We start from the raw sequence: 22,333 nt of genomic DNA on the forward strand, positions 1-22,333 counted from the left end.
GCTGCGACTTGACAGTAAATGGGAAAGGTTGACACTGCTTCTCACTAGCTGCAACACAACTGGCAGGCGTATACCTCAGGCATTAACACCTCCCTTGAGCGAGGGTAATTATTTCAGCACATTAGCAGGCTCGGCCTCATATGCATTTCAGAAACTCAACCAAGAATCAAAGCCAAGAGGTCACCCCTGCAGGTCGTTTTCAGATGGTCTTAAATTTTATTTAAGAAGGAAGAATTTGGGATTGCATAAACAGGGGCCACCTGTGCCCAACCCACCGGGTCATAATCAGCTTCTCTCTCACCTGGGAGTACAGAAACCAGAGAGAAGCTTGAAAACCCCAAGCAAACTTCGGAGTGCTTTGAGGAGAGTGGGAAGGAAAGCAGCTATTTTAATAGGAAAATAAATGAAGTGATAATCTTTTTGTTTTTAATCTTTTCACTGTGTCCAGAGGTAGGAAATTACAACCTGTGGCTTCCTCTCAGGCGAGCCCTTGGAAGCCAGGCCCTCAGGGATGCCCAGGGATCTAGAAGTCACAACAACTCAAGTAGCAAGGAGCAGTTCCAGGGGTCCAGCCTGGTGAGGCTCCTGCACATTTCACATCTGTGCTCTGAGAGGGAACAGAACCAGAGCACTCTACCTCAGTTTCCTCCTGTGTAAAGTGGGGTGAAAATTGTCTATTTCAGAGTACATTTTTATTATTATTGATCATGGCTGTAACTTGGCTACATGTATTGAAGGTTTGCTTGCTCTAGGCCAGGCATTGGGCTAAACCTGTCACCAACACAGCCTCACTTGGCAAGTGAAGAAAAGGGAACTCAGAAAGGTGAAATCACTGGCCTCACCCACTGGCTGGCTGGACACACACACTGACCCCAGGACTGGTGGAATAGAGCAGGCCTCAGCCTGTGATGGGTGGATGGGTGGATTGATGAACGAACGGATTAGCAAATGGAGGAATAGGCCCACTGTACTGGTTGTGACAAGTCCAACTCCTTCCCTTAGAAGAAGTATTGGAAATTTCCATGTGTTTGCTTTCTGCAGTCTGTGAAAATGTTCCACAGGAGAACAAGCTTTGGCTGTGAAATACTTCATCTTTTCCCAAGGAAAAGCAGCACCTCTTTTCTCTTTCTTGTAAGTGAGGTAAAACAGTTTACATGGCCCCAACAGATCTAGCACCTTAAGGGTCAGGAGCTGGGGACTTCACCCAAACACATACAACATTAAAGTTCCCCTGAAGTTAATGTTACCACTGTTTTGTGCCCGTGAATAAAGCATTAAACAAATAGTGAGCCTGACACACCTCATTACCCAAGGTCGTTAAGCGGCTCAGGAACACCGCAAGCTACATTTGAAGCCAATTAAGAGGCCTCACACTAGGCGCTGGAACCACACGAGTGGCTGGCACATCCCCCAGCACATAGTAGGCACCTCGTAAAACACAGAGAGCAAGTCAACAGGATCCCCCTGCCCTGGAGATTAGCTGATTCCATCAACATGCTCTGTCTCGGATCCCAGCCCACAGGTCCCCAAGGCTGCATGAGACACAAACCACAGCACTCACAGTTAAGAACAGCTGTGAGCACAAAAAGCAAATGATCTACACCAATGATAAATACCAATGATTCAGGTTTTGTTTTCAATTATTTTTTTATTGTGGTAAAATGCACAAAATTTACCACCTTTGCCACCTTTAAGTATATACTTCAGTGGTATTAAATACATGCGTAATGTGATATTATCACCACCATCTATATCAAGAACACTTTCAACTTCACCAGCTGAAACTATGTGAGGACCCTTGAGATTCCATATGAAATTTAGGATGTGTTTTTCCATTTCTGCAAAAGACATCATTGGCATTTTGATAGGGGTTATGTTGAATCTGTAGATCACTTTGGGTAGTATTGACATCTAAAGAATATGAAGCCTTCCAATCCATGAACATGGGATATCTTTTCAATTACTTGTGTCTTCTTTAACTTCTTTCACCAATGGCTTTAGTTTTCAGTATACATGTCTTTCACCTCCTTGGTTAGCTTTATTCCTAAATATTTTATTTTTTGATGGTACTGTAAATGGAATTGTTTTATTACTTTCCTTTGGGGATTGTTCATAGTTAGTGTACAGAAATGCAAGTGATTTTTGTGTATTGACTTTGCATCCTGCTACTTTGCTGAGATCATTTATTAATTCTAACAATTCTGTGAAATCTTTAGGATTTCCTACATATAAGATCATATGATCTGTGAAGAGAGATCATTTTAATTCTTCCTTTCCAATTTGAATGGCTTTTGTTTCTCTTTCTTGCCTAGTTGCTCTGGCTACCACTTCCAGTACATGTTGAATAAAGTGGTGAAAGCGGGCATCCTTGCCTTGCTCCTGATCTTAGAGAAAAAGCTTTCAATCTTTCACCACTGAGTATGGTGTTAGCTGTGGGGTTTTTATATATGGATTTTACTATGTTGAGATAGTTTCCTTCTATTCCTCATTTGTTGAGCATTTTTATCATGACAGTTGTTTTTATTTAACAAATAATTCCTTGGCACTTATCTGTCAGGAACTGTTTAAACTGCTTTATAATTATTAATTCATTTAACGGCCACAGCACCTTATGAGGTAGAACTATTGTTATCTCCATTTTATAGATGAGGAAACCAAGGCACAGACCAAACACACAGTAAGCTGTAGAACTAGGATTCAAACCAGACCACCCAGCTCAGAGTCCATGTTTGAAATGACCAGGAACCAGAAGAGAGGTCAGCAGGTTGAATATTTATCATATCACAGACACTTTAAACTTACCACATTACCTAATCCTTCCCCAAACTGTATGATGTAGATATCTGTAAACCCATCTTACCCCTGGGAAACTGAGGTACAGACACTTAGGAAACTTGCCCAGGGCCACACTATTAGTGAGAGATAAAGGCTGGGTTTGAATTTAGTATGTTTAGACTATGGAGCCACAGAGCACCCTGACAACTCCTCAGTGGTGGGAGTGGCGAGGAGGAGGTCCTCCAAGGTTCTGCACCAGAAGAACACAGACTGTGGGATCCCGAAGCTGGCCCTCCTAGGCTGTAGAGAGCCTCTAGTACATGATCACTGATGGCAGAAAGATGACCCGGAGACAAGACTTGGGGGAGGGGGGAGGAGAAAGGTGGGTAAGAGGGTGGCAGGAGAAGGAAGGAGAGGAAATGAGGAAATGGGAGAGGAGAAGAGGGAGGAAGTGGTGGCTGGGGGGTGGTGGTGGTAATGACACCAGAACCCATTTTTATTGCTATAGCACATGTTCAATCATGTAGGAATACCTAAGTATCATTTTAGTGACCAGATCACAGTCTTTCTGCATGGTGTGTATTCTCAACTTTCTGCCATCCAAAAATCCCAGTGGTAGAGAACGTCCCGTTTGCTGGTGCCCTGGATGACCCGGAACATGCCGGTGGCAGGACCCACTGCAGCCAGCCCCCCTTCTGCTTCAGTCTCCATCCTCCCCACCCACACCCACACCCACTCCCCAGGTGATTGCATCCAGCCGCAGGGCTCCAAAACAAGCCAGCTGGGAACTCGGATTTACACCTCTAGCCCAGACCTCACCCTTCCACGCAGACTCGGTTCTAACAGCCACGCCAACACCTCCACGTGGCTCCTCTGCAGTGCCCACCACTCCCACTCCTTCCCCCCTGCTCTCCCACCCCAGCCAATCCACCAGTATCTCAGGCTCGTTCCCACCATCCCAGGTCGCAAGGCCACCTCTCCTCAGCCAGTTCTCAGTATGGCCACCAGAGGGAGCGAGTTAGTATCCAACCTGGGGCCACTCAGTCAAGGAGCTTCCAAAGGGTTTTCCTAAGTCAGAATAAACCCTAAGTCCCTCCCATGATGCCAAGGCCTCGGGACTGGACCTGAGCTGACCTCCAGACCTCCATTCCTGACCACAGTCCACTTCATTCTCCACTCTAGCCACAGTGGGCTCCTGAACTTCTTCACACTCCCTGCATGTCCACCCTCAGAGCCTTCGCACCTGCCACTCCTCTGGCACTCTGTCCCCACACTCGCCCCATTCAATCCTCTGCCCAGGGTCTCCTCTTCAGAGAGGCCCCCAACCCAATCACCACCCGTCCTTCTTCTGCTTCGCCTTTCTTCCTAGCACTGTCACCACCTGACCATCTCTTTGCTTACATATATTTTATTGTCTTTCACTTTCTGTCGAGTCAGACCTGCTTGAGAAGAAAGCAATGTCTACGAAATGGCACATCTCGGTCCCCAATTTTGTCCACTGATGACAACTGGAGGCCCACGAGGGTTGGGGCATAGCCGTCCCAGCTCATAAATGTTAGTGACTCAGGGACCCACACAAGTCAGCATGTGCTGAGTTTTATGCCTGGCTAACTTTCCATGCTTCACACATGCCCTTGGCCATGACCTCAGCCCCCATTACTGGTGCAAGTCCAAGGACATTCCAGTTAAAGATGCCTCGCTCTTTTGTCTTGTTTTGTTTTGTTTTTAGTATGTTGACTGGCATTGTCAGCTGTCCTCAGCTGGAACCACACGGGATGACAAAGGCTATGGACAGACCACTTCCAGCAGAGGCAGTGCAAACACCCGCAAACTTGTAAGGAGCTGCTCACGGCTCAATTAAACAATGCCAATTAAAATGACACAGCAACAGCATGCTTTACCTCTCAGGCTGGCAGAGATTCAAAAGAGGAGGAATGCCTGGTGCAGGTATGGGGAAGGGAGGCCCTTTCACTGCTGTGTGGTAGGGTTGCATCATAGAGGCACTCTGAGAAACATCAATACACCTGTGTCACAGAAATAGCACGCAGGAGTCACCGCACAACCAGCACTCATGGCACTGCCCTGCGTGCACAGGTCTCTTCAGACACACGTCTACAGTACACACTCCCAAACATATCTGACAATGGAACCCTCTAAGAGCACCAAACATAGTGAATGTTCCGTGGAATGCATTTTGGAAAGAATTGCTATCTGCAAAACTTCCAGCAATAGTGAAGCTGAGATATAGGCTAGGAAGGTATCAGCATTTAAAAGAAACAGGGTTATGGGAGAGATCCTGGTTCTGTGTGGTCTTGTGTGGTCCCTTGTAGTCCCATGTGACGCCATGTGGCCATGGGTGGTCCTGTGCAGCCACAAAAGACCCTCTCTGGGACAACAGTTTCCCCTTTTTCAAAAACAGGATAACAATAATTATCTCAGCTTCCAAGAATTAAATGTGAGAATTGTAAGAATTAAATGAGGTCCCAGGAGTAAAAGTATATAATTTAGTACTTTTAAAATCTGTATATCACATGTTTCTCTATTCTCAAAATTTTCCAAAGCAAACTGTACTGTTTTTTAAATTAAACGTTTGAGATATTTGTAGATTTACATGAAAGAGAGATCCCATGTCACCCTTCAGTTTGCCCCAACTATAGTCTTGCAAAACTGTAATACAATCTCAAAGCAGAACATTGATAAAGTCAAGAGAGAGGATATTTCTTTCACCTCGAGGATGCTTCACGTTGCTCTTGTATAGTCACACCCACATCCCTCCCACCTCACCCTCTCCTGAATCCCTGGTAACCACTACTTTGTTCTCTATTTCTATAATTTTATCACTTCAGGAATGTTATACGGGACAACTGGATATCCACATGCAAAAGAATGAACCCCGACCCCTACCTTCACACCATATACAAAAATTAACTCAAAATACGTCAAAGACCTAAATGTCAGAGCTAAACTATAAATCTTTAGGGAGAAAACATGAGTAAATCTTTGTGACCTTGGATTAGGCAATGATTTCTTAGATATGACCATATATCCTAAAGCACAAGCAACCTAAGAAATAATTGAAAATTGGATTTCACCAAAATTAAAACCTTTTGGACTTCAAAGGATATCATCAAGCAAGTGAAGAGGCAACCAGCAGAAGAGGAGAAAATATTTGCAGAAGATCTATCTGATAAAGATCTAATATCTAGAATATATACAGAACACAAACTCAACAGTGACGCAAAGAAAGAGATAACCAATCAAAATATACGCAATTGGTTTGAACAGACATTTCTCCAAAGAAGCTATACAAATGGCCAATAAGCACATGAAAATACGTTCAGCGTCATTAGCCATTAGGGAAATGCAAATCAAAATCACAATGAAAGGGCTTCCCTGGTGGCGCAGTGGTTGAGAGTCCACCTGCCGATGCAGGGGACGCGGGTTTGTGCCCCGGTCCGGGAGGATCCCACCTGCCGCGGAGCAGCTGGGCCCGTGAGCCATGGCCGCTGAGCCTGCGCGTCCGGAGCCTGTGCTCCGCAACGGGAGAGGCCACAACAGTGAGAAGCCCGCGTACCGCAAAAAAAAAAAAATCAGGGCTTCCCTGGTGGCGCAGTGGTTGGGAGTCCGCCTGCCGATGTAGGGGACGCGGGTTCGTGCCCCGGTCTGGGAAGATTCCACATGCCGCGGAGCGGCTGGGCCCGTGAGCCATGGCTGCTGAGCCTGCGCGTCCGGAGCCTGTGCTCCGCAACGGGAGACGTCACGGCAGTGAGAGGTCCACGTACCGCAAAAAAAAAAAATCACAATGAGATACCATTTCACACCCACAAGGATGGCTAAAATCAAAACAACGTATAATAACAAGTGTTGGCAAGGACACAGAGAAACCAGAAAGTTTATACCTTGCTGGTGGGAATATGAAATACAAAATGGTGTACAGTTTTCCACCGTGAAAAATTGAGGCAGCTCTTCAAAACATTAAAGAGAGTTACCTATGGCTCAGCACTCCTAGGTACATACCTGAGAGGAATGAAAACATGTTGACACAAAAATCTGTAAACAAATGTTCACAGCAGCATTATTCATAATAGCCAAAAAAGTAGAAACAAAACAATGTCCACCAACTGATGAATGGATAAACAAGATGTGGCATGTCCCTAAACTACAATATTATTCAGCCATAAAAAGGAATGAAGCAGACTTCCTGGGTGGTCCAGTGGTTAAAACTCTGCGCTTCCACTGCAGGGGGCGTTGGTTCAATCCCTGGTCGGGAAACTAAGATCCCACATGCCGCAACGCAGCCAAAAACAAAAAGGAATAATGAAGCACTGACACATGCTACAATGTGGGTGAGCCTTGAAAACATTATGCCAAACAAAAGAAAGCCAGACACAAAGGACACATATTATATGATTCCATTTATATGAAATGTCCAGAGTCGGAAAAGTGAGAAAGTAGGTTACTGGTTTCCAGGGGTGGGGAGAGAAGGGAAGGGGGAGTGAGTGCTTAATAGGTATAGGGTTTCTTTTGGGGGCAAAAAAGGTCTGGAATTAGATAGTAGTGATGATTGCACAACCTTGTAAATACAGCAAAACCCACTAAACCATACACAGTAAAAAGGTGCATTTTATGGTATGTGAATGATATTTCAGTTTTTAAAAATTCAAATTACATGCAATTTTATGTTACTTAAAGTGAGACCCACATGAAACAGGTGCTAAAACCACTTCAGGATCCTTGTCCAGAGGATCTGCTGTCCTTGCAAAGGGAAGAGAGACTCAGTGATGGGCCCCCTCCCACAGGGGCACAAAGGTGAAGAACAAGTCCCACCTTCACAAAGGAAAATCACAGGTTATCATCTTTAAAGTAGCCACTTTAAGAGTTTCACAAATAACATTTATTGACTGTATTCATAATGGAATCCCACCCGCATTCACACAACTCCACTACAACTAAGAATCACCTGATGATAAATAATTTGGATTGACTCTTGGATGTGAATTATATGATCTGAGAAAACGGTGGCTATTACAGACTCTTCCTGATGTGATGGCTTTCGTTAAAGACCTTGAGTATGACTAACATTTGTGTTGATGTTCTTGACAGTAGCTGTTGATTCCAACTTCAAACCTAAACCAACTGGCTAGAAAGCAAAGAGAAAGGCAATCACTAGGAACTGCCCCCCAAACTGAAACCACATTGCCCTTGCAGGGCCTGTTTGGGGAACCTCCGAGGGGTGGAGGGTGAAGGAAACCCCACCACAGAGCGGGATGTACGCTTGGTCCCTGAGGAGCCCAGGCAGAAAACAGGGTGCAGCCTTGGCTGGCTCACTTTGCAGCTGTGGGACCTGAGGCGACGCGCTCAACCCCCAGAGTCCACTCTCCCTTCTGGAGCTCCGAGGAGAATCCCAGCTTTGCAGAACTGTGGAAGGGATCAAATAAAACGAGGCTACGGCAAGTCCAGCCACAAAGGCAAGTGCTTGACTCATCACTACTCTTCAGGGCTCCCTGTCGGGCAGTTCAGAGCTCACCTGATCTCCTGAGGTCTCTGAAGTTCTAGCAAGTCTCTGCCAGGCCAGCAGATGGGCCAACAGCCTCTCCTGAGATAGGCTGGGTGTGTGCTTTGGGGGATCTCCCAGGGCACCCCACATACACCTCAGGCAGGTAAGATATTTCTCCTAAACAGGTGATTGGTGCCTGACCTCTGCCCTAAGATCCTGGCTCTGAAGCAAACACGTCTTATAAAAGCATTAGCAATTTTCCTTTGGCCCACCTGGACCAACTACTTAACACAGACCATCTACAGACAAGTTTCTTTCTTTGCTCTTCCCAGAGTGGGAACCAGGGAGTCCAACTAAATTTGACATCGAGATGGCAAACACAGACAGAAAGATGAAACTTAAAAAAAAAAAAAAAGACGGAAATCTCACAATGCTGCCCCACTAAGGTTCACAGATCACGCAAAGCTGACGGAGCCCCGCCCGGCCCCTTCCTGGGGGCACTCGCCCTAGAGAAGTTGCAACCCAGGTCCATATAGGCACTTGTACGCAGATGTGCATCACAACATCATATGTGACCGCAGGGAGTGCCCAATACTAGGAGAGTGGACAAGCGGGATGCTGAGAGAGGAACTTCCACTTCCAGACAAGATGGTGGGACAAAGACAGGGCTACCTTCCCCTCTGAACAACTAGAAAACTGGGCAGAAGACATCTGAAACTGTTTTCAGATACTGGACACCTTCTAGAACATTCCCCGTACAACTGTGTGGAGGAGACAGACAAAAGGCAAACCAGTCAGTACGTGTAAATTCTAATTGTGCACAGGTACGTGTTGGTGTGTATTTGCATATTTACGTACCTGTGTGTGTGTCTGCACGCATGTACATACAGGTGTGATAAAAGAAACAGAAAGAAGGGGGCGGGTGGGGGTAATGGTTGGGGAGATGGGTAAACTGGGGCAGCGGAGTTTAGAGATGGAGGAGGAGAGCTTTTTCCAAGAAAACTAAAGCAAACAACCAGGTAAGGGGACACCCTGTCTTGAAACTGAAGTCGCCCTGGAGGCTTCCTGGGTGGTGGTGGGGGACTGAGTGGGGTTCCAGGTGAGAAACACAGGCCTGGGCAAGGACAGTGGGTCCGAGGCCAGAGAAAGGGCTTTTCAGTATGGAGCCTTGATGGTTGGGGCTGGGCTGGGGGAGAGGGGAGAGGCAGCAGGTCCCCCGAGGGTGCGATGTGCTCAGACCTCAGAAGGCTGGCTAGTCGAGCTGGCTTAAAATCCACTTCCAACCCCAACACAACAGAAATCTGCAGAAACTGGAACCAATGGTCTTTTGGGGGCAGGGGAATTTGGGAACTTGGGAACAGGGAAGAGAGGAGGAAAGAAAAGTGGGTGGTCCCAAGACACCCCACCTCCCCACCATCAGCCCTGGCCCTGGCGTATCTGGATTGCTCTTCCCTTGCATTTTCTGGAAGAAGATACCTGTGTCAGGTGTGAGCAAGAGTCCAGACAATGGTAACAACATAACAGGAATCATGGCCGTGCTCATCTCTCACCCTCTGCTGAGCAACAACCAAGTTCTCCCACATCCTCAACTCAACTAAACCCTGGGAGTGAGATGAGCCCAAGGCCACCACTGCCCCACCCGCACCTGCTCACCGGAGGGCCACGATGACACTCATTAGGGCCTGGAGGACGATCAGGAGGCTGAGGCTGAGGGGCAGGAGGGAGGCCGGGAGGCTTGCTGGCTGCCCTGGGGACAGCGGCGCAGCCTGGTGAAGGGCCTGGAGCTGCTGCCACTTGAGGAGACGGCGCCCTTCACCATCACAGATTCTCCAGCGGTTGTACCCAGAGCGCACGTCCAGGGGGACTTCTAGGCAGAGAAAGAGAGTCAGGCCTCAGCGGGGTGTGGGGACAGGATGCTCTCAAGTCTGCACCCATGAGAGAGCCCTCTGGAACCCAGGGCAAGGAAACCAGGTGTCCCAACAAGGCAGGTCACAGCCCAGGGGTGTGCCCACTGAGATGAAGAGAGCACTGCTGTTTGTTTGTTTCTAGGGTGATTGCGGGGCCTCGTGGCTGTGTTTTCGGAGTCTTTATCTTTTAGAGCTGCCTACTGAAATATTTATGAATGAAATGATATGGTAGTTAGCTGGGATATGCTCCACATTAATCTTTTTCTTTTTCATTTTTTTCATTTTTTTTTTTTTTTTTTTTGGAGGTGGGGATGGAGTGGGTGAAGCACATATGAAACCACATCTACCAGGAGCTGATCATGGCTATAGATGAGAGACGGGAACTTGGGCTTTAGTGGAGTATTTGAAATTTCCCATAATAAGAAGTTAACAACAACCACATCCACAAACAGAATTCAAACATCTCCATCTCCTTGATGCTCTTTAGCTTTTTCAAGACCTGCTTTTGTCACATGTGACCCTCTTGATGTTATATCTCTTATTTACTTTATTACACAATTAATATGTTACTACTAGAAAATGTACACTCTAATTATACTAATATAAAATGCGCTCAATATAAAGTATATTTTCCTTATAAAAAATTCTACCACAAAAGCATAAAGAGGAAAAGCACATGAGCCCTCTATTTACAAGGAAAATACAAGATCAGAAACACAGATTTTCCCTTTAAAATGGAAATCAGCTGGATTTGAGGCCAAGGGAAGCATCCCATATTTTTAATCACTCTGTACAAAGCTCAGCTCAAGGAAAGAAGGATCCCTATCTTCCTGGCAGCAGTGAGACTCGCTCTCTCACTCCTGTCCTATGAACACCTTCTGGCTTGAATGGGTTTGAGGCTTGAAACATTAACATAAATCACCTGAACTATAAAACAATGGCTGGAGTAAAAATTAATACTGGTTTTTAACAACGTATCAGTGGATGCATTATTCAACAATAAACTGACTGAACTTTTAGACTTTCTTAAAGATGCAGAGTGTTCAAAGCCAAAAACAACCAATAAAAATAAGCCCATAAATCGGTGATTATAGGGTGAGAAGAGTACTTTCTCAGGTGGTTCTCGTTCTCCTGCCTGTTTTTTGTTTTTTCGTTTTTGTTTGTTTTTTGTTTTTGATAAAGTGATTTCTGGCTCTTCCACCTGAAGCTTGAGGCAACGTATTGCTACCTGTTTTGCTCATCATGCACCCCACCAAGAGCCTCTCTTTGCTGGGCCTGACCTGCCCCCTTCCCCACCCACAGGGGTTACCTGTGACTGTCAGCTGAGACAAATGATAACAGCCTTCACCTAAGCACCATCAGAGCTTTCATTTTTAAAACTGACATTAATGGAGTCCTATTGCCTGGGCTACAATGACTTCTTTTCCTACACTGCAATGTGCGTGGGAGTCCATTTCATCATCCCTAACAGTTGCGAACTCTAGGCAGCTGGTGCCACATTTCAAATGCACCCCCATTCATGTCCATCCTCCAACTGAGAGACACTTAGCTTGCTTCCAGTTTTTTGCCAAGGAAATCACTGCCGCAGACAGACGTGCGTGGAGTGTCTACACGTATTACCCAGATGTGGGCTTGTTGGATTGAAGATTGTGCACGTTATAAAATTTGATCGATACCTCCAAACCTCCCGCCAAAGGCCGTGACAATTCGTGCTCCTCCTAACTGTGCTACTTTTATAATCAAGAAAAAACTAGGTATCTTCTGCATGAAGAGGTAGGCGTGTGGGATAGTGGCTGCTCGTTTCCCAAGCACTCTCCCCCTTAGCTGAGTGCCCCTGGGCGGGCCTCTCAAATCACCTGCACATCACAGGAACCCCATGTCAGACATCCAACCTCTCGGTACCTGTCCAGTCCCTCCTTCACAGAGTCCATCAAGGGGACTCACTATGCCCTCTGGCCCCAGCACGAAAAGGGGAGGGTGTGATCTGAGCCAACAAATCGTCCACTCCTTTGCTCACATGCAATGCAGAGAAAGCACACGTGTCGGCTATCTGCAAGGGAGAGCACCTCCGCTCATTTTAGAGACAAAGAAAGTAAAGGTGCGGGTGGAGACACCACCTCCTGGTGCACCATGACTGAGCACGTGAGTACATGCATACATCATGCCGCAGATATATGGATATGCGAACACACCTTGTCATGACTACACTGCACTGTGAACATATGAACATGCGAGTATGTGCTATGCCTGTCATGAACATATGAACGTATGAATATACTGTATGATGAATATATGCATAAATGTGGTGCCATGAACATATAACGTGTCATGAATATATGAAAGTAGGAATACATCAACATACAAACATATATACTATATCATAAATACATATTTATACACAACACATACATACACATACCATATCATGAATTATAGAAGAGTAGAGCTTAAAAAACACTTTAGATACCACCTAACCCCAGGTTGCAAATTGGTTTCTTCCTGAGAGCCAATGTTGATAACTGGTAGAGTCTGAGTCTTCTCTGGGTTCACTGGGAAAACATGGGGGATGATTAGTGATGCCTGGTGAGGGTAGGGGTGGGAGAAGTGGTGTGTGCGCCAGTCTGTGGTCTTCTTTGTGTTACACCCATCTGGGGATGACAGAAGTCTCCCCCACCCCATCATGATGTTCATGAGACCCCCGCCTTCCTTGGGGACAGGGAAGGGATGAGACATGTGAGCAATGAGTTACCTGGGATGCCTTTAAAACTCTGCTGCCTTTTCACCACCTAAGATAAAAGATAAGGATGTGGGCAAGCGCTGTCAGCCCCAGCGATCCACCAAGAAGGGGTCCCAGTGATTTGGCCGGGAAACCCCCTGGAAGGGGTCCACGGCCAGCTCAGAATGCAAGTTTTGCTCTCCTTTTAAAAAGCCTCTGGGTCTTAATTCTGGGGGCAGCATGCTACTTGATGGCAGAAAACCAGCAGCTGGAATGTGGGTGAAGGCAGAAGGAAGCCTCTCGCTCCAGAAAAGCTTGCTCAGAAAGCAAGGGGGAGAAGTGGCCCTGGAGCTGAGTTGGGCTGGACCTGGCTGACCATCTCCCACCACAGTTGCTGGCCTGGAACCCAGAGCTGTGGAGGTACCAGACAGAGCCAAAGAGCAAGGACAGACACTCGAGCAGTGGTCCTTCCCCAGCACCCTCCCTCCAGGCCTGCCAGGCTGGGGCTACAAGTGCAGAATGCTCAGACAGGCGGAGAGAGCTGAGGGGGAGAGGAGGCAAGGAGAGGGAGGAGGGGTGGGAAGGAAGAGGGAGGGAGGTGAGGGAGGTGGAGAAGAGGGAAGAGGGAGGAGAAGGCAGGAGAGGAGAAGGGGACAGAAGACATGGCCGGAAAGGTGACTGCTGTCACCTTTGTCACCTTTCTGATGGCACCCTCATCAGAAAGCAGTGCACCCCACCCTTCCCAACACCACCAGGACACCTGGCCTGGGCCCGCCCTGAGTACCACTTGCCTCCTGCACTCTGCTGCCCTAGGCCACAGCTTCCAGAGGGCCCCCAGACATCAATGGAGACCACTGTGGGGAAAGAACCCAGCACCCTTTCCCTCATCTCTGGGTCCCTCCTTAGCCCGCCTCTCACTTTCAGGCCTCGCTGCCATGCGAGCCTCCCTCTTACCTTCTTGTGAGACCTCAGGACCTGGGGCCCCAGTAGGGCATCACAGCCTGATCCCTAGGCAGCGGGAGGCGGCCCCCAGAGTGGTGGCATGGGCAGGGGCATGCCTTGGTGGTTTGGGGGACGTAAAACCAGACCATCTTTTGGATCTAACAGAGGAAGGGAAGAGAAGGTCCAAAGCGGGGTAGAGCCACGCCCCAGACAACCTCAGCCTCGGGGACAGGGCCCTGGAGAGCGCCTCTCCTGTGCCCCGCCCACAGCACACCCCAACAGCCCAGCTGAGGGAACAGGTCCCCATTCCATGATATTCCCAGGAGTGGCTGGCACCCTCACGACCCACCACCTGCATCTCTGCAGTGGGGCATCTGTGTGGTACTGTGGCGGGACACATGGGTGGGAGTTGGGAGGCCTGGCTCTGTCCTGAGCCTGGCAGCCTCCAGGAACAACCCTTAGGCACAACGTTTAGCCTCTCTGAGCCTCAGCATTCTCGGCTAGAGAGAGGGCTCTGCCAGAATCCTGACAACATTGGTCAGAGTCTAAAATGGATAGTCTTTGGTCCAGCAATTGCACTCCTGGGACTGTATCCCAGGAGGACACATGAGCATTTGCTCAAGAACACTCAGTACAGCACTGGCTGTAGTGACCAAATAGCCTGAATGCCTATAATAAGGGACAATAAATAATGGACGTGGGAACAGAGGGAATGGGTGGCCTTTGGAAAGAATGAGGCAGACCTGTCTGTCCTGACACAGAATGAGCATAGAGACACGATATTAAGTGGGAAATGCAGCACCGTATGCTACCATTTACATTTTTTTAAAAGGTGGCGGGGGGGGGGGCTTCCCTGGTGGCGCAGTCGTTGAGAATCTGCCTGCCAATGCAGGGGATACGGGTTTGAGCCCCGGTCTGGGAAGATCCCACGTGCCGCAAAGCAACTAAGCCCGTGCACTACAACTACTGAGCCTGCGCTCTAGAGCCCACGAGCCACAACTACTGAAGCCCACGTGCCACAACTACTGAAACCGGCGCGCCTAGAGCCCGTGCTCCGCAACAAGAGAAGCCACCGCAATGATAAGCCCGTGCACCGCAAGAAAGGGTAGCCCCTGCTCGCCGCAACTAGAGAAAGCACGTGTGCAGCAACAAAGACCCAATGCAGCCAAAAATAAATGAATAAAATATAAATAAATTAAAAAGAAACCAATTTTGCTCATGGGGCAAAGCGGCCAGGCCCCAGGGATCAGCCAGTCCCACTTTGCCAGCAAAGAGTCTTGGTTGTGGGGTTGGGGGGGAGAGTCAACCGGGGCTTCTGAGAATGTTTTATACCTGAGAAGAAAGAGAGAGTGGGAGAGTAAGCCTTTGGAAGACTCCGAAAGACTCACTTTCTGCCATGTGTAACACAGTGTAAAACAGACCCGTGGCCACCATCTAAAAACACTAGAAATGACAGCACAAACACTCTGAGTGGAAGGATGAAGAGAATCTGGGTCCCTGAAGACATCATAAAGCCAAAAAACCAATCCTAGAAGAACCCTCTCTCTACCAAAGACCCTGGTTGAACCCACTGTGGGTCAGTTTTCTGTTTCTTGCACCTAACACTTCCCTGCTGATGGAACAGGAGCCTGAGGAGCAAGCGGAAAGGGGACTGGATATCCAGGCAGGGGCAAGGTCAAGAAGGACCCCAAGAGTTGTGTCAGGGAGTTTGGTCCATATTCTGAGGGAAATGGGTCTCCACGGGGTAGTGACAGGACCAGATATATGGTTTTAAAAGCTCACCAGCTACAGATCAGAAAATGGACAGTCAGAGTTAGAAAGGATGTAGGCAAGGAGACCAGCTGGGAGGCTGGGCAGTCACCCTGGTGAGATGTGCTGGGCACCTTGACTTCTATATTCCTTCCACCCTTACCCCTGACACCCAGCAACAAAACTCAGTGGGGAGAGTGCTGGAATCCGAGCCAGAGACCTAGATTCTAATCCCTGATCTGCTATGGACTGAGTGGGTGATCTTGGACAAGCCCCCGTCCCTCTCTGGACCTCAGTTTGCCCATCTGCTAAAGGGAGATGATAATACTTACTCTGCCCAACTTTCAAATGATACAATGACCAACAGGAGGGACTGAGGCTATCACCTCTGCCTAGAACAATATGACTTAGTCATCTTGATACACTGACCCCTTTGAGAGTCTATTAAAAAACAAGAAACGAGAGATTCCACATTCTACAATCACTACAGAGTCTACTGATATTAAAAGGGCATACGTATTTGTTGGACAAAACAGAGAAGAAGGCATAGAAGAAACCTTTCTGACCTTGGGTTGGCAAAGCTTTCTTAGAAATGCATAGAAAGCATGATCCATTGTTGTGCTGGGGACAGGCACACCTAAACAAGATCCAGGAAAGATTAAATTGATAAATTGGACTTCATCAAAATTTAAAACTTCTGCCCTTTGAAAGATAGTGATAAGAGGATTAAAAGACAAGCCAAAGACGTGGAAAAAAACACTTGCAAATTAAATATCTGGTAAAGAACTTGTATTCAGATATATAAAAAACTCTCAAAACTCACTAATCTAAAAAAAGCAACCCAAGTTTTTTAAAGGGGCAAAAAAGACATATCAAGTAAGATATGCAGATGGCAAAAATATATGACGAGATGCTCAACATCATGAGTCACTGTGGAAATACAAGTTAAAACCTCAATGAGAGGGAATTCCCTGGTGGTCCAGTGGTGGGGACTCCGCGTTTTCACTGCCAAGGGTATGGGTTCAATCCCTGATCGGGGAACTGAGACCCCGCAAGCTGTGCGGCCAAAAAAAAACACACACACACAATGAGATACACACCTATTAAGATGGCCAAAATTTAAGACTGACCAAACCAAGTGTTAGTGAAGATGTGAAGGAACCGGAACTTTATACATTGTTGGAGAGACTGTGAAATGGTACAACCACTTTGGAATACAGTTGACAGTTTCTTAAAAAGTTAAACAGATACCTACCATATGATGCAGCAATGCCTTTCCTAGGTACTTGCCCAAGAAAAATGAAGGCATGTTCTCACAAAGACTTGTACACAAATGTTCACAGCAGTTTTATTTGTTGGACAAAACAGAAAAAGCTGGAAATGATCCACACACCCTTCACTGGACGAATGGATAAACTGTGGTCTATCCGTGTAACAATACTACTCAGCAGTAAAAAGTAATGAACTATCAATGCACACAACCACGTGGAGGAATCTGAGAAATAATTGTGCTGAGTAAAAGAAGCCAGACAAAAAGAGCACATACTAGACGATTCCATTCATATAGTGTGAGTTGGTGGACAGTGGTGAGCATAGCTGCCTTCCATTTATATAACATTCAAGGAAATGCAAATGAATCTCTAGTGACAGAAACAGACCCACGGTAGCCTGAGGACCACGGGGCAGAGAGGGTTGAGTGGAATTTCAAAAGGGCACAAGGAAACCTTTTAGGGTTGCGCACATGTACCGCACTACTCCATTTTATACAAGGGACTTGAGCACCCTGGATTTTGATATCCACAGGGGTCCTGGAACCAATCCCCTTTGAATGCCTAGAGATGACTGTACATCGTCACAATTGTAGAGGTGGTTTCACAGATGTGTGCATATGTCACGATTTATCAAACACTACATTTTACGTATGTGCCATTTATCATATGCCAATCGTATCTCCATAAATCTGAACCCCTGATTCAAGTCACCTACCTGCTTTCGGGGTCTCAAGGACAGAGGGACCCAGTAAGGCAGCACTGCCTCAGCCCTGCGCACCGGCAGGCGGCCCCCAAATTTGGCCTGACACTCACAGCAGATGGGCTCTCGGTGAACAGAGCTGGGGACAGGGCACATCTGAACAAGAGGCAGAAAAAAGAGAATTGAATGTGATGCTGCATTAGTGATGTGAGTCAAGGTACTCTCTGAAACAGTAAATCCATGCTCAGAGGGAGCAAGGTCAAGACAGGGCATCCAGGGGCAGGCGCAGGGACAGGAGCCTCAGCTCCCGAAGCTCACAAAGAGGCAGGCTATCTCGGCCTGCCCTGAGGCCCTCCAAAGTCACTTAGAGGGGGACCACCAGAGCCTGCAGACCAGGTATGCTGGGATGTGCGACCACTTACAGCCACATTACCATGAGCAAGTCTTGGATTTCCCCCCTAAAAATGGGGAAGTACAACCAACCCTAGCAGGGGTTGGGGGGGAATGATTGCTCTTTTTGTGGTAATCCGTGTCAATCTGCACACAGTGCTTTATGTTTGCAAAGGCTTCCACAACCATCCCATGTGACCCCACCACACCCACAGGCAGGGGCAGAGGAAAAGTCATCCTCTCCAGGGGCAGATGGAGCTGATGCCCAGAGCAGATATTTTAAGGGGCAACATTGGTTCTCCCAGGCCTCCTGAATCCCTGTCATGAAGAATTGAGCAGTGAGGGAGGCAGTGGGTGACCCTACATAGAGATTTGGGGGCTTGCATGGTCCCTGAAACCACGGACTCCCCTGACACACCCTCTCGTGAGACGCTGCTTCTGGACCCACATTCTCTGCTCTCCCCACCCCACAGGGGCGTGTCAGAGTTGGGGCAAAGTAGTTGAGATTTGCTTTCCTTACCGAATGATCTATGGAACACACTTCTTCCCCAAAAGTTTGAAATGTGCTTCTTTCCCTAGAAAAGAACAGGAAGGCTTAGAAAGTTCTGGGCTTTGTGTAAATTGGGAGCAGGAGTACTAGGGTGAGGGCCTGGGCCAGCTTGGCTCATACCATTAAACCCCAAGAGTGGAAGGGGTTATCATTCTGAGCCTAAGAGGGTGCAGGGGGTGACAATAGAATCAGGTATGTGCACACTCACATGCTAAGGCCTGGGGGTTCCCAGACGTCAAGCTATTGTGGAATCCTACATCCCCAAACCTATGTGCTCCAGGCACACTAGAGCTAAACCCGTGCTAGGCCCTTTGGGAAAGACAGGAACATTCCAACCTGGTGAGAATTTTCCAGGACGTGGAGCTGCCCACCACAACACATATGATGCTTTAACAGACACCCTGAGCATACTTGGAATACTGAAGGACAATATCGTCAAAGCTCTACATCTAAGGAAATTCCTTGCAGCATAAAAACCTGGGTGCTTTGTCTCTGGGACGACAAAGCATTTGGGGCTGCATAGACTCTGTTACTCTTCCCATTCTCCCCAAAACAAGTTGCTAGAATGTTGGCCACTGTATGGAGAGTGTCCAGTGGGCATAAAGCCAACACAAAGCAAAGACCAGCTTCCCTGAGAGCGATGTATAACACGGAAATGGTAAAAGTGAGACCATCATCGTAATCACCACTATTGCTATCTCACTACAGCAATAGCTTCAGGTCACTGAGCTCAACTGCCCCAGCTGATCCCTGACAACACAGGATGTGGGATGCTGCCCCGCACAGTACCCAAGCCCCCAAACGCTCATGACAGCATTGCTGTTTCCTTGCGGCGGGCCACAACCCCAGCCAAGAAGGTGAAGCCAGCTAGTTTCAGAGGCTGCCTCAGAATTGTATTATAACCCAAGTCAACCCAATGAAACCCATTCTGGGACTCTGTTAAAATTACTGGGAAAGGGAATGTCCTTTTCTGTTGAGGCCGTAAGCCTCCGGACGTCTTAGGTCATTTCGCCTCCAGGAGGGGAAGAAAGCAAAGCCGAAGATGGAGACAAACAGTCCTTGACCACCGTCCCTGAGCATCTGGACACATCCGTTCCTGACAACCTCAGGTGAAACGCTGAATTGCCCTTCCGGGCTTACATGATGTAGGTATGGCGTCTGTCCTGCCTACTTGGTACAAGCTTCTATGGGACAGGGTGATTTCGGGGTGCTGGGGCTTCCCCGGGTGACTCGGGGTCCGGGTTCCCTCAAGTGACTCGGGGTCCGTGTTCCCCAGGTGCCTCGGGGTCCGGCTTCCCCGGGTGACTCGGGGTCCGGCTTCCCTCAGGTGCCTCGGGGTCCGGCTTCCCCGGGTGACTCAGGGTCCGGTTTCCCTCAGGTGCCTCGGGGTCCGGCTTCCCCGGGTGCCTCGGGGTCCGGCTTCCCTCAGGTGCCTCGGGGTCTGGCTTCCCCGGGTGACTCGGGGTCCGGCTTCCCCAGGTGCCTCGGGGTCCGGCTTCCCCAGGTGCCTCGGGGTCCGGCTTCCCCGGGTGCCTCGGGGTCCGGCTTCCCCGGGTGACTCGGGGTCCGGCTTCCCCGGGTGCCTCGGGGTCCGGCTTCCCCGGGTGCCTCGGGGTCCGGCTTCCCCGGGTGACTCGGGGTCCGGCTTCCCCGGGTGACTCGGGGTCCGGCTTCCCCGGGTGACTCAGGGTCCGGTTTCCCTCAGGTGCCTCGGGGTCCGGCTTCCCCGGGTGCCTCGGGGTCCGGCTTCCCTCAGGTGCCTCGGGGTCTGGCTTCCCCGGGTGACTCGGGGTCCGGCTTCCCCGGGTGCCTCGGGGTCCGGCTTCCCCGGGTGACTCGGGGTCCGGCTTCCCCGGGTGCCTCGGGGTCCGGCTTCCCCAGGTGCCTCGGGGTCCGGCTTCCCCGGGTGACTCGGGGTCCGGCTTCCCCAGGTGCCTCGGGGTCCGGCTTCCCCGGGTGACTCGGGGTCCGGTTTCCCTCAGGTGACTCGGGTGCCGGGTTCCCTCAGGTGACTCGGGGTCCGGCTTTCCCAGGTGACTCGGGGTTAGGCTTCCTCAGGTGACTCGGGGTTAGGCTTCCTCAGGTGACTCGGGTGCCGGGCCCCCAGGTGTGGAGTGGTGGCCCAGAGTTTAGGACTGAGGGGTCACTTGCCTGTCATGACGCGCTCGGGGTGAGTGCGCGCTGACAGACCGAACGGACACCCGAGGGCTCCCGGAAGTGCCCGCCGCGACTCTAAGTCGTGGAGAGGGGGGTGACGAAGCTCATGATGACGGCGGTGACGAAAGCGGGGACTGGCCCAGGCGTGACACTCCTCCCTCAGACCGTCCTCCTCTATGCGCCCTGTCCCTCCCCGGGGCCTCCTCCGACCCCCAAGGTCCCTCCTCTTCCGCCCCCCCGCCCCTCAGAGGCCAGGCTCTTCCGGCGACGGCCCTCTGCGCACGCCGCTGACTGGCCCTCATTCAGCCAATCAGACGCTACCTTCTAGGCACTTACTTGGCAGCTGATTGGGCCCTGGCGCCACGGGCCTCGGGGTCAGCAGGGCGAGGTCGGCGGGGCGGGGCGAGGTCGGCGGGGCGGGGCGGGGCGGGGCGGGGCTCCTCTCGGGGACTGAGCGGAGGTCGGGCCGGCGCGGTTGACCGCGTGTCGGTTGTGGCCCCGGCCTGGCCTGGATGGGCGTCGGCCCCGGAAGAACCACCCCCTCACTCCCGGGAATGCCCACTCACCATTTCCGAAGGACGGGCCTGCGGGGCCGCGGGGCACACTAGCCGGGGTCTCTGTCCCCTGGAAGGAGAGAAAGAGGTGGGACCCGCCCCCCGAGGCCGCAGGGGCGCGGTGCCGGCCCAGGGCCTATTCCGGATACCGGGGAGCATCTCGGTAGGAGTGTGTCCCACGCAGGACCCGGGACGTACTTGTAGTTGAAGTCGTTGTTTTTCTGACACTCAGATTTAACCGGGCGCCCCGCAAGTCACTGGCTGAATCGGGCTCAAATTGTGACTTTAGAGAATGTGTGTTTCTTAAGCAACCTGGGGGTTCGAAGGCCGTGGAATTCAAAACAACTGACATCCAGAGATGCCGTGCGGTTCTGAACTCTCGGCCCGTTTCTCTACCCGTTGATCTCTCCTTCCTCCCCCTCGCACGTGTGCGCTCTGGGCAGTTTCCGAAATGAAGACACGATGCTTGTCTTCACATTTTAGTAAAATTGAATGTTTTCTGCCTCTCTGTGATCTTTATCACAAGATCAGATTTGTATTTCTTGGAAGCATGGGAGTTCCCTGCTGACCTAGTGGTTAGGATTCCGAGCTTTCAATGCCTTGGCTCGGCTTCAATCCCTGATCGGGGAACTGAGATCCAGCGAGCCACACCGTGGGGCAAAAAAAAAAAAAGTATTTCTTGGAAACAGACTTCTCAGTGTTTGTTTTGCTTTTTTTCTTTTTTTTTTGGGGGGGGGGCACATCTCCACGTGCTGCGTTCTAGCCATGGACAAACAGGAGTTCCCGGGCACTGCTCAGGATTCTTGGCTCCTTTATTAACTGGTGAGTTCATGAAGTGTCAACAGGGCTGAGCTTCCAGCCAGTACCCCCACGCAGGCTCTCCGGGCCAACACCGATGCTGACTGGGTAGCACCCCACCATATTAGCTGCTAATTATTTCAGACACCACCACCCCCCCACCGCATGTGTGTCTATAAGTAATGTCACCACTGGTCTCTTAATAGCTAATGACAAAATTATCCAGGAATCTCACCATTAGCCTAGCATTTTATTTATGGCTGTCTTGTCTCTGCCAGCCTTGGAGGGCCCTTGGCTTCCTTGCATTCTCCTCCTGAGCCCACTGGA

General features: G+C 49.6%; 1 protein-coding gene across 1 annotated transcript in view; it reads right to left on the reverse strand.

Annotated features, from left to right (window-relative positions):
* The window catches only part of LOC309837156 (uncharacterized protein C16orf95), an 86,729-nt gene extending 65,996 nt beyond the window's left edge, over window positions 1-20,733 (reverse strand). Inside the window, exons 1-4 of the mRNA XM_082677532.1 lie at window positions 20,649-20,733; window positions 18,468-18,522; window positions 17,573-17,713; window positions 9,926-10,136 (exon numbers count right to left, since the gene is read on the reverse strand). Coding sequence (XP_082533658.1) covers window positions 9,966-10,136; window positions 17,573-17,713 — 312 coding nt within the window. The 5' untranslated portion in view covers window positions 18,468-18,522; window positions 20,649-20,733 and the 3' untranslated portion in view covers window positions 9,926-9,965. The remainder of the gene's footprint in view (window positions 1-9,925; window positions 10,137-17,572; window positions 17,714-18,467; window positions 18,523-20,648) is intronic.
* Between the last annotated feature and the right edge of the window lie 1,600 nt (window positions 20,734-22,333).

The sequence above is a fragment of the Grampus griseus genome (assembly GCF_964374135.1).
Source record: "Grampus griseus genome assembly, chromosome: 19".
NCBI classification, from domain to species: Eukaryota; Metazoa; Chordata; class Mammalia; order Artiodactyla; family Delphinidae; genus Grampus; species Grampus griseus.